This window comes from Prionailurus viverrinus, chromosome B1, assembly GCF_022837055.1.
Source record: "Prionailurus viverrinus isolate Anna chromosome B1, UM_Priviv_1.0, whole genome shotgun sequence".
Taxonomy (NCBI): domain Eukaryota; kingdom Metazoa; phylum Chordata; class Mammalia; order Carnivora; family Felidae; genus Prionailurus; species Prionailurus viverrinus.
In genome coordinates this window covers 164,652,626-164,665,025 of record NC_062564.1, presented here as the reverse complement: position 1 = coordinate 164,665,025, position 12,400 = coordinate 164,652,626, and the positions used below count along the sequence as shown (strand labels likewise).

General features: G+C 41.1%; 1 protein-coding gene across 1 annotated transcript in view; it reads right to left on the bottom strand.

Moving 5' to 3' along the window:
• Positions 1–12,400, bottom strand: part of SGCB (sarcoglycan beta) — a 17,596-nt gene extending 5,196 nt beyond the window's left edge. Inside the window, exons 1-5 of the mRNA XM_047856810.1 lie at positions 12,345–12,400; positions 6,688–6,897; positions 2,532–2,717; positions 1,691–1,882; positions 1,247–1,378 (exon numbers count right to left, since the gene is read on the bottom strand). Of these exons, the coding sequence (XP_047712766.1) occupies positions 1,247–1,378; positions 1,691–1,882; positions 2,532–2,717; positions 6,688–6,897; positions 12,345–12,380 (756 nt within the window). The 5' untranslated portion in view covers positions 12,381–12,400. The remainder of the gene's footprint in view (positions 1–1,246; positions 1,379–1,690; positions 1,883–2,531; positions 2,718–6,687; positions 6,898–12,344) is intronic.

Genomic DNA, 12,400 nt, shown 5'->3' with positions numbered 1-12,400 from the left:
TGTGCAAAAAATACTCAGTATTGCTATTGAGTTCCTAGCAAGAAACACATTTTATGTTCATCTTTTGTTTTTTGTTTTTTGTTTTTAGAAATTGGAATATGTGCTTTAAGGGAGAAAAGCTATTTATGAAAATGGAAGAACTTAATTTTTCAAAGCTTATTTTTTCTAGAACTATGAAATTAAACTTAAATAAAAGGAAAGAATTATTTTATAAGTCCTGGGGTTCAAGCTCACTTTTGCCATATTTTATGCTTGGTAAAATAAATTTAATTAGTTTCAGTTAAGTTGCATATAGCAGGTGGCCAAAGACATTTTGAAGAAATATGCTTTGATCAGAACTATAAGCAGGTAAGCCATTTTTTTTTAACGTTTATTTATTTTTGAGACAGAGAGAGACAGAGCATGAACGGGGGAGGGTCAGAGAGAGGGAGACACAGAATCTGAAACAGGCTCCAGGCTCTGAGCTGTCAGCACAGAGCCCGACGTGGGGCTCGAACTCACAGACTTCGAGATCACGACCTGAGCCGAAGTCGGCTGCTTAACCGACTGAGCCACCCAGGTGCCCCAGCAGGTAAGCCATTTTTGGACTTCTGGCTCCCTTATATGAGATATGTTACTTACTGAAGTTCAGATATAATCTGTGAAGTACAAAATTTCACTTTTCAATAGCTATAATGAAGGCAAAATCTTTTTCCTTTCTAGTTAATAGATGGGTGAATAAAATACATTTTGTACACCTGCTAATTGATTTTCACGTCACTAGATATAAAACTCGTGAAAGGATATGAACAACCTTTAACTAAAAAGTAAAACCCCAACAACTTCAGAGAATGGATACTTCGAGAATTCCCACTTGGAGAATTCTTTCAGAATTTTAAAAGATTACTTTTGCCTTTTAAAATAATAGAGGAATCATTATGTAAAAAAAATTTTTTTTTTAGAAAACAGCAGGCAGGCAGAAAGACAAATAAAATTAAAATTAGCTGTTAGCCTGCTACCCATAGCCAGCCACTGTTGACATTCTGGCATAGTTTTCCAGGTTTTTATAAACGTATATATATTTTGCAAAATAAAAATGAGATATTTCACAAATTGTAACTTTCTTTCACTTCAAAGTCCATTTTGAACATCTTGCCATATCAAAAAATATACAACTACATTACTGTTTTTAATAATGGTATACTGTTCCACATATGGATTTATGTACCCAAGAATCTAATAATTCTCTAAAACTCTTAATACTCACTGCCTTTAACTCCATATTACCACCCATGTGAAATTCAATGGTTTTGCCCATAATGAATACACCTTCATTTCCACGCACAATAGCACGCCCGTCAACTTTTATGTTTAAATCACTAGTAGCATTGCTGGTAATCTGAAAATTAAAAAAAGAAAGCAATAAAAAGTGTTTCTAAATTAAAGTGAGAATTATTATCAGAGACAGAGGAACAGGAGTTTCAACCATGGAATATGAAAGGCAAGTATTTTTGGTCACGTTTTATAGGTGTTGAGATAGAGAGACGTGACTTGATAATGATCAGGTGACAAATCTAGAACAAATCAACCCTTCCCATTGTTCCAGAATTCACCCTTTCACATCACTGTAAAACAGCAAAACTCCCCTCCCGCTTTGTAAATTCAGACAGTAATTCTCTTCCAGTAAGAAAGCAAACAAAATAAATCATACCCTTTCAGTAGATGCTTTTTGAACATTCAAACTTTTCACTCCACTTGGCAAATGAAACTCATGAGTTTCATAGTCTGTGCTGAATAAGATATTCTGAGTCCTCGGGTCAAAAAACTGCATACCAATGTCACTTGTAATAGAAGTTTTGTTCTTTTCTACACTGAGCTTTGTTGTCCCTTGCTGAAAAACAATCTTCAGAAAAACACTTTATCATAAATATGTTTTCAAAGGAGACTGCATCCAAAACTCATCAAGAACATTACCAAAAACACTTTATAATAACAGCCTAACTTCAAGTAATTTTAACTGCCTCTGTCTGTCCCCTCTCTATCCACTTGGGAAAAGAGGTCTTTAGAATGAGGGTTTATGTGCTTGTTTGCTTACGCTGCTCTGCACAAATCCATGGGTCACAGGGCATACAGACCTAGGCCTAAGATGGGCGGGGGGTGGTAAGAATACCTCCTTGAGGTTCTATTCCATCAAAAACCTATGTTATAGCAGCCACTTGGCATGGGCTGCCACAGACTAGACTGGCATATTCTCTTCCAGCCTCCAGAAAGTAGAGGGTATTCCAACCTGGGAAGGTGCTTCATGTGCTGGTTACCTCATGTGGAGGAGAGAGAGTACATTCTGTATTCTCATAGTAATTAATCTACCACAAAAAAGGATACCACATTCAGATATTAAGAAAGCATGTTACATTAATAGATTGTGAGACCAACAATATTATTAAATATGCTTATGGACAGTCTCTCAAGGAAAATATCCATTTCCAAAAATCAACACTGGGTTTTTACTAAGAATTTTTCTCTAATGTCCCTCAACCGATGTGGTAACTTACAGGCTGGTTGTTGCCCGTGATGACCAAGTTTTCATTCCGCCTTCCTCCTACTGTGCTCTTATAAAGAGGATGTATGACTCCCATGTCAGATACTTGCTTAAACCGAAGCAGGCCACTTTCGTGGAACTCCATGCTGTCACAGCCATTTGGTCCGATGCGGATCACAGCCCAGATAACAAGTGTTATCTAAAAAAGGAAACAAGCCCCCTGTTGATAGGTCACGTACATTTAACATAACTGGAAAAAAAACAGAAAAGATCATTGCCAAAATGTCTCATCAGTGATGAACACATCAATTGGTTTTCCACGTATCAATGAAACCAACTTCATTTTTATCAAGGCAAATAGCCAAGAGTCAAAAAAAAAATGTGCTAAAAGAACAGTTTCTTATTTCTTCTGCTCCCTCCACATCTTGTCCAGGGACAACCACTTTCAGCAATTTTAGGTATTTCATCTAGAATTTATTCCGTATTTTTAAGTAATATGAGTATATTATTTCTTCACTCATCATTTTTAGGTTTTATCTATTCATTTCCTACTTTACCAGATGAGAATTTATCTCATTTCTTCTCCCCCAATCTCAAGTCTTGGCTAGATCCATGTTCAGAATTTTCAGTATTACAAACATGTAAGTATTTTTCAATCCCAAACCAAATACTGTAACTAAGAGAGCAGTTCGTTTCTTATACTCTGTGTCTCCTGGAGTTTCATATTACCCTTTCTTTAGCATCAGACCAAGGTTGGTGAGTTTCTTTGGAAGCCTGACTGAATCTTTTCAAAACCTCTGATGTTTCTGTAAAATGTCACTCAGTAAAATGTTCTGAAAGCCCAAACCTTTCAGATAGCTTATTCTACTGGCTCTAGTTTTCTGTCTCAGGAAATCTTGCCGGAACTCTTATATTCTTGGTCCAGTCTGTTAGCCCTGGGTCTGTTACACAACTGTAACCATGAATTTTTTCCTTCATTTTCATGCTGGAACTTCCTTGTCTTTCTCCAGTGCTAGATACCCAGTTTGCTGTGTCCTTTTCTTCAGCTTTCTGGGAGTTAATGACTTCTTTTGGTGAGCACCTCCTCCAGTGGCCTCCTTAGAAAGAATCTATGTGAAGTAAATTTTCAGAGTGTACATGGTTAAAAAATGTCTCTGTAAGCCCTCACATTTGGTGGCTAGTCTAGCTTGATATATACATTCCTAGGTTTGGTGTTATTTTCTCTCTAAATTTTGAAGGCCCCTGCTTTCTGGTTTCCAGGGCTGCATTTGAGGGGTCTGATGCCTGTGATTTTGTATTCTTCATGCATAACCTGTTTTTATTTTTCCTGTGGAATATTTTAGGATCTTCTCTTTATCCCTGTTTTCTTAAATTTTACAGTAATGGCCTTGGTGTGCATCTTTTTTATGCATGACACTGGACCCAGAATGGTAGTTTTCGATCTGTTCTAGGAAATTTTCTTGACTTGTTTGGTAACTTTCTCCCCAGTGTTCTTTCTTCTCTCTTTCTGAAACTCCTATTAACAGAATGCTACACTTCCTTGATTGATTCTTTAATTTTGTTGAACTTTCTGGAAGGGTTCCTTTTATCTTCCAATCTCTTTCTCTCTCCATCCACCCATCCATCCATCCCTGTGTATTTCTACAAGTTCTTCCTTATTCTTTAATCACTCCTTTTTAATGGCATGCTATTCTTGTTCCATGGATGTAATATACTCTTATTTCTCTGAAGATACTGATTTTAATTTTTTGTTTTCTGCCATTCATCACATTTTCTCTCCCTGAATTCTATTTCCTTACGGCTTGGGTGTTTTTGGTCTCCATCATTTTCTCAGTTCTGGGAGCTTTCCAAAAAATCTATTGATCCCTGGTGGCTCAGTGTTCATATTTAACACTGAGGCTTAAAAAAGCGCATAGAGAGTTCTCTGTGTGGGGTGGGCTTGTGGTAGACAGGCTTCAGAGTACGAGATTAGGTGGCTTTTTCACTGCGACCTGCCAAGCGTCAATATCTACAGGTCTTTCCTCCACAGAAGGCTATTTCATGTCTTGCCTGGGGTACATGTGCCTGGTGCCGGGGAGCTGGAGATAGAGGACAGAGACAGGAGACAGATGGAGCTGGAAACAGTCTCAGTGCTTCCAGGATTCACACTTCCCTGCTTCCGGAATGGAAAACCATCCCTACCCTCTTCTGCACAACAGTATCCTCAGGCAGGAAGAATCCCCTCCCTTCTGTAACACACTGTGTGGGGTTAGGAGGCATAGTGGCCTCACTGCTGGCTGGAAGGGTGAGGAAGGCTAGGGATCTCATGGCTCCTCCTGTAGGTTTTTCAAACAAGCTGTTTTCAGTTCCTGCCTCACTCCTGCTTTCCAAAATACTTGTATTTCCAATTCCTGAGGCAATCCTGATGATTCTGCAAGGCACTTTCATGAACACACCCTGCAGCCCCCTCCTCAACACACACAAGCAGTTTCTCTTCTCTGATAAGTTATTTGCCGTTTCTCATCCTGCTTTTTGGTCTTCACATATTATGGTTTAGGATTTCAGTTGCCTCTCGCTCTGTTTCCAGATATTTCTGTTTGTTGACATTGTCATCTTAGGATGAGCTTTTTAAATGGGATGGGAATAAAAAAGTCTTCATTCTGCCACCTTAACCAGGAGTTTCCAATAAAATAAATTTCTAAAATAAGATAATTTCAGAATATGTGCTCCCAGTATTTATAATACCAGCTCTTTTCAATGTAAGGGAAGAATTCGACACAAATGTTTTGGATGTACGTAAAATATAACGGGCTGGCTTGAAAGTACTGGAAGTCAAAAATAAAGTAAACGGAGTGACTTTAGAACTGCTGCAGCCCATGCTCACGACCAGTCTTAGTTATACCAAAAACTACCCTCTGAAAATGTCATCTACACACATGCCAGAGGGTTTCAAGTTTAACCCTCAGAGAGTTACAACCTTGGATTAAGTCTTCTTTAAAAAAGCAAGTATCTTAGGAAAAGGCAACATAGTAGTCCTCAGCACCTTAGTGTAAACTGGCCTGCCACATCCTTTCATTCTTTGACAACAGAGACTTAAGACTATAAAATATAACCCTTTGCTGTCAAACAAGGGTTTACAATTTTAAAATCTAGTTGAGCAGGTAAGACTTCATGTAGGAAAAGCTGAATGAAAACAGAAATGATTATTATTTTTTAGGACAGACAAAGGCAGTAAAGTCATGGTGCAAAGGTCTCTTTGCTGAGTTGACTTTACCCTTGCAAAATTTAAGCCATTTAAAATACTCCATGAACATTTTCTTCAACATAAAATTAATACATGGCAATATGAGCATACTAGGTAACATTTACGACAACTCAATAAGAGGTGCAAACTTACAGTTATAAAATAAGTCACAGAGATGAAAAGTACAGCACAAGGAATATAGTCGATAACACTGTAATAATGTTGTAATGTGACAGATGGTGACCACACTTACGGTGAGCACTGAGTGCTATACAGAACTGTCGACTCCCCATGTTGTACGTCTGATACTAATAAAATACTGTATGTTAACTACACTTCGATAATAAATAAAAAAAGAAAAGGCTAGTGGGTCTTTCCTAAAAGTATTTAAAAGATGGAATCTCCTGTTGTCTTTCAAAGTATATATCAGAAGAAGGAACATCTGATAAAACGCACTCTTGGTTGTGAAATTAGGAAGACAGGATTCTGTCATATAATATTTTGGAGAGTAAGCAAATCAGGGGCTCTTTGTACAAACTGTAAAGGGTAACTGTGCATCTAAAAAAAACCTTAAGAGATAAAACACGTTTAGAAAAGCAGAAAGAGGGCTTCAACAAGAAATTATACAAAGTCCATGATTTCACTGAAAAATTCCCCATGGTAATTAAAACAAGAAAATTCTGGGGCACCTGGGTGGCTCAGTCAGTTAAGGGTCTGACCTCAGTTCAAGTCATGATCTCACGGTCAGTGAGTTCGAGCCCTGCATTGGGCTCTGTGCTGACAGCTCAGAGCCTGGAGCCTGCTTCAGAGCCTGACAGCTCAGAGCCTGTCTCCCTCTCTCTCTCTGCCCCTCCCCTGCTCATGCTCTGTCTCTGTCTCTCAAAAATGAATAAACATTAAAAAAAAATTAAAAAAAAACCAAGAAAATTCTGTGGCAGATACTTACGATTAAATTGATGACAGCCAGGATAAACAAGAGGATAATCACACAGATGGCTAAATTGCCCTTTCTCCCTCTCAACCCCGTTTTATGGAGGCGATCTTCATCAATTGGAATATATCCGGCTTTAAAATTACTATTGTGCTCCTTATTGACATTCCTCCTCTCGACAGCCTTCTCACGCATGGACTTCTTTACGGGACCATTGGAACTTTGCTGAAAACAAAATACAGCACAATGGAACAGCCATACCCACTCCTTTCGACGCATTTATTTATGAAGTGCAAATTGCTACCTAAAGAAAGCTGAACTGGTTAGTGATATATTTGCCATAAATAAACTTTAAGGTGTTGAGTTGCAAGCTCCAACTCAAGACATTATTTTGCTTGGAGGGATAGTAGAGAAGAACCGTTAGTGAGACTATTTGATAACACATCTCCACTCTCTGTTCTGAATAGTCCCATTGTCACTAAAGTGCACAGCTAGCTCATTTGGGGGAAGAGTTGACACAGACATTCCACAGTCGGTAATCTTTTTTTTTTTTTTAGTTAATGACTTACAATGATTTGTTTCATTATATATATTTTTTCATTTATAGGAAAAGAATTTGGAAATTCTGACACACTTTGCTGTTTATGACCCCAACTGGCTAAAGATAATATTATCTTTGATCAGTAGTTTTCAAAGTATGGGCAGGGGGGCCCCAGAGGAGCCCTTTGAACTCTTTCAGGAGACTGGAGGGTAAAAACTATCTTCAAAACAACACCAAGATGTTATTTACTTTTTTTACTCTCCTTCTTTCGTGAATGTTCAGTGATTTCCAGAGGCTAAATATGTGATGACATCACTGCTCTAACAACTAACGGAATGTGTGCTTGTGTATTCCTGTGTTTCAAATTTTCACAGGTTTAATTTCTAATATGATAGGTATCAATGGATATAACCCACATAAACAAAAGTTCTTTGGGATCCTCAGTAACTTTTAAGGGCATAAAACAGTAACCCGAGACCAGAAAGTTTGAGAGCCTCTAATTTAGACTATGGTTGAATGACATTTTTGGTAATACATCAGAAACACCAAATGGGTAGAAATGGATACTGCCCAACTTACATGTATTTTAGAGCTCTGAGACAATTTATTTTTTGAATAGGCATTTATTAAACATTTCATGCTTAAACACTAGTAGGAATACAAAAATAATATAGGACAGGATCCTTATCCTCTAGATGTTACACATGTTATTAAAACAGCGATGCAATAAATTATTCTGTATGTTCAGGTGCAAAAATCAATAGTCTGGGCAACACATGCTGTGGAGTCCAATGAGAGGAGAAACAGGATGGCTTGGAGTATTTTTTCAAGGAAACAGGAAGTAGGTGGTCAGAGCCGGCAATGTAGGGAGAAGAAAGCTGCAAAGTAGGGCTGGTTGGGAAAATTCCTGGCCTGCTGGGTACAAATTCCAGTCTTCCTCTCTGTTTAACTGGGAGTCACTGGAGGTTTATGAACATAAATGACATATATTTCAAGATCCTAAACATGCGGGTGTTTGTAGGAGAGATCGGAACAGGAATACCAGTTAAGTAGGTTGTTGGGCGACGTTGTCATAATGGAGGTTGGAGGTAATGAGGTAATGAGGGCCTGAACTAAGGTGGGATGGAAAAAGACAGATTGAAAAGATACAAAAAAATAAAAATAAAATAAAAAATAAAACCATACTTCAAAAGAAGAGTTAACTGAATCTTCAGCCAGCTTCAAAAAATCCCGTGTTTACTGAATGGTGACTAGTGAAGTATGGAGAATGAAGGAGGGAGAAGATTCTACATATGCTGCACTTAAACTGAATGAGAAATAACCTCGTGACTCAAAGGCAAGGGGAAGGTAGGGATGGGGTATTAGGTCGGTCAGGGCTAGAGACAGAGATTTGAGATCCTTAGCCTTGAGGTAAATTAAATCCACGAGTGCATCTTCTTACTGTGCAAAACAGTATACAGGAAAGAGAACAAAGAGCCAAGGACATGGTCTGGGGAAAATTTAAATGTGCAGCTACAGTGGGAAATGAGGACTACAATGAATGGTAAGAGAACCAAGCATGTGCACTGTTGCTTTGTTAAGAAGTGCTTCTGTGACTTTCAAAGATGAACTCTAAGTAGCAAATGGGTAAGCAGGAACAGCCTGAAAAGATGCCACATGTATGTATCTATTTTTGAGTCCAGAAAGAGGAAAGAGGAAAGAGAGGACTGTAGCTAGAGAATTACGTACACTCAGAAGAAAACTGTGTTTTCAGTTTTGCTGTGTCTTCCTCTCCTCTCCGTGCAATCTGGGGGAAGACTCATCTATTTGACCGCAGAGGGAAAGATGCCAAGCGGGGCAAAGGCCAAAGGTCTCAGAGTGGGGCAGGATAATGGAGGAAATGAGATCCTTCAGGAGGCAGGAAAGAAGCTGACACAGAGTACATGAGAAAAGATAATCTTTAAGGATAGGCTTCGCTGAAACAGTTCACACCCAGAAGAGAAAACATCTTCTTCTGGGATGGAAAAGGCAAGGTCATCTGCCAAGGAAGAGTGGAGACGGCTGCTGGAATCTTATCACGGCGGCCGAGGCAGCAGGCTGGTTAAGGGCTTGTGGAAAATGGAAAAGGACAGGAACAATCATTGTGAGTAATGTGGCAGGTAAAATTTTTTTTTAATTCCACAAAGCGGTAAGGAAGGCTATATAGAAGACGCCTCAATCTACTACCAGATTTTTTTTCACAAGACAGGTTGCTGAGTATTGTGTAAGTTGTGTGTCTGCATGAGGTGCAACATCTAGGAGGGTACACTGACACTGCAGACCTCTTAGAGCTGAATGTTCATTTTGAAAGTATTTGGGCTGAAGGTATGGAATACCTTAAGGAAGGTGTGCTTTCTTCTAATTTTCACAGACACAGTAGGGGCAACTTAAAAGTCAGGGCTTGAATACAGGTTTACATAGGAGAGGGGGCAAAACTGATCCCTCCTGGGAGGCATTCTTTACTCTTCTCTGCCAATTCATGTACATCATTATATTCAATTTGATGCATTTATAATTCACTGAAGAGTTACTATATGCCAGAGGCTCCAGATCACCAAGACAAGCAAGCCATAGCACTGCCCTCAGTGAACTTCCTCACAGGCCAGGACAGTAGACAGACAGGTCACTAACAATGCCAGTTCAACATGGCAAGTGCAGGAGTAGCAAATACACTACTGACACGGTACAAAAGAGGAACGTAACTCTACTTAGCAAGCAGGGGCATCAGGTGAAGGTTAAGAAAGGCTGAGATCTCACTTGAATTTTGGGAGGATAAATGGGAGTTAGCCAGGCAAAAGTGCAGGGAAAGGTATTCCAGGCAAAGGGAACAGCATCGAAACTGTGACTATAAGTCACATCAGTATGAACCGATTTTGGTAGTTTCTGTGGACCGTGAAAAGGAGGAGTACAGAAATGGGGCAAAGAATAAGGTGTGAGATGTGGGTAGGTGCCGGTAAATGAATGACGTAAGTTACCATGTCAAGAACAACGGACTTTATCCTGAAGGTTATGGGGAACCACTGAAGATTTAAAATAGGTTAGTGATACAATCAGATCTGCATCACAGCAAAATCAAATTCATGTGCCAAAAAGAGATCAAGGGCAACAGAAGAGTTCAGAGATGAAGATATCAACAGCAGGTTTATCTAACAGTCCAAAGGAGAGCTTGACTGAGCTTTAGATGAAGAGATGACGGGGAGAGGCATTAAGAGGAAGATTCCCTCTCTCTCTCTGCCCTTCCCCACTCATGATCTTCGTCTGTCAAAATAAACAAGAAACATTAAAAAAAGACGACGGATTACAGAACTTGGTGATTGATTGGCTGTATGTGACACAGAAAGTTCTAAGGCGACTCCCAGGTAGGACCTGCTACATAATGTGTGGAATCCAGGGACAGCAGAGCATTAAACCAAGTGTGGGTCCTTTCTGAGCTCCCTTAAACTGGCCCTGCTCTCAAGTTTCTAGCTCGGTTAACCAAGTGAATGGATGGTTGTAGCCCTTTTTTAAAATTATTTACTTTTTTTTGAGAGAGACAGCATGAGCGGGGAAGGGATGGAGACGAAGCAGAAAATCCCAAGCAGGCTCTACACTGTCAGCACAGAGCCCGATGCAGGGGCTCAAACTCATCAACCGTGAGATCATGACCTGAGTTGAAACCAAGAGTTGGACGCTTCACCAACTGAGCCACCCAGGCGCCCCTGGAGCCCTTTTAATGGTAAATATGATGAGATCCAATTTTGTACATTTTTCAGTTTGGGGTGCCTGTGGAAAATTCAGTTCACGGTGGAGACATAAATGCTTTACTCTGAAGTGAGACTAAGGAATGGGCCACTCTGCCCAGTTTCTGTGTAAAGCAAGAATAGAACCTTGGTGGAAACTCCAGAGCATTCATAAGTGATGTGGATGAAAAAAAAAAAGAACAGGCTGAAACAAGAGCTGATAAATCAGGAGGGAAATGTGGAAAGCCAAGGAACAATTTTAGTCTCAACAACTCCCAGAAGCTGTGTCTCCATTCACTTTCACTCATTCCTTTAGGTTTTATACTGTTAGATCTGTAGCTTGCCCCTGTGGCTGATTTTTCTGCACTTAATCTGACTTGAAGCTCCTTGAAGACAGATTTCATGTCTTCTGCTTTCTATGTCCCTTGGAATGACTGTTCCGGTTATATATCTCTATTAGGTCCCTAAAAGCAGTCAATTAGTTAATAAGGTCTTTTCTGGGAACAGAATGATGGCAACTTGACTCCAATTTATTCTTCCAACGATGCTGAAGAATGAGACTTTTTCAAAGGGAACTACCATATCATAGTTTTGTAAAGGGAATAACAGTTAAGGAGAAAGTGACTATGAAAACTATTTTTATTTTAACAAAGACCCTAGCAACGACAGGTATGTATATGTAACAGATGCATGCATATATGCGTATACATAGGTAGAGCTCGCTTTGGGGAGGAATAACAGCCTTTTAAACTACTCTAAGTTACAAGTTTCCCATGCAGATCAGGAAATACTTGATAAAGCATTAGCAAATAATTTTAAACCAACTGGACAGGAGGCAGTTTTAAACTGGTGACTAAATCTCTAAAACCAAAACGGGAGGAGAAACCTGATGTCTGCATATCGGGGATGGCAGACACAAGAAGTGGCCGCAAGCTGGCACCCAGGCAACAGCTGTTTCTTGGCGGGTGTCAGGGAAGCCTCCCAGCTCGCAGGCTGAGGCTATTTTTACCCGCATCTTTGCTGGCCACCGTGCCGGGCACGTCTCCGGCACGTCCTGGCGCAGGCTCCCGCCTGCCGCGGCCGCCTCCCCGCCCCTCAGGCGGCGACCCCTCCTCAGCCCGGCCGGGGGGCAGCGGGCCTGGCCGAGGGCCGCGGCTTGCTCCCCCTCCTCGGCCCGGAGCCCCTGCCCGCGGTCCCAGGCGGCCGTGACCAGCATCCCGGGCTGCGGACAGCTCCTCCCGCCCGCTCCGCCCCCCTGGAGCCCGGCCCCCGGCCCCGGCGCGCCCTCGCGTCCCGGCCGCCTCCCCCGGCAGCCAGCCCCGCGGAGGGCCCCACCGGCAGGACCCGGGCCTCCCCTGTCTCTCCTGCCCCCGGCCGCGGCGGGGCTCCCAGACCTGCTCGGCCGCCGCCGCCGCCGCCGCTGCCGCCATCTTCCCGCGCCTGGCGCCGC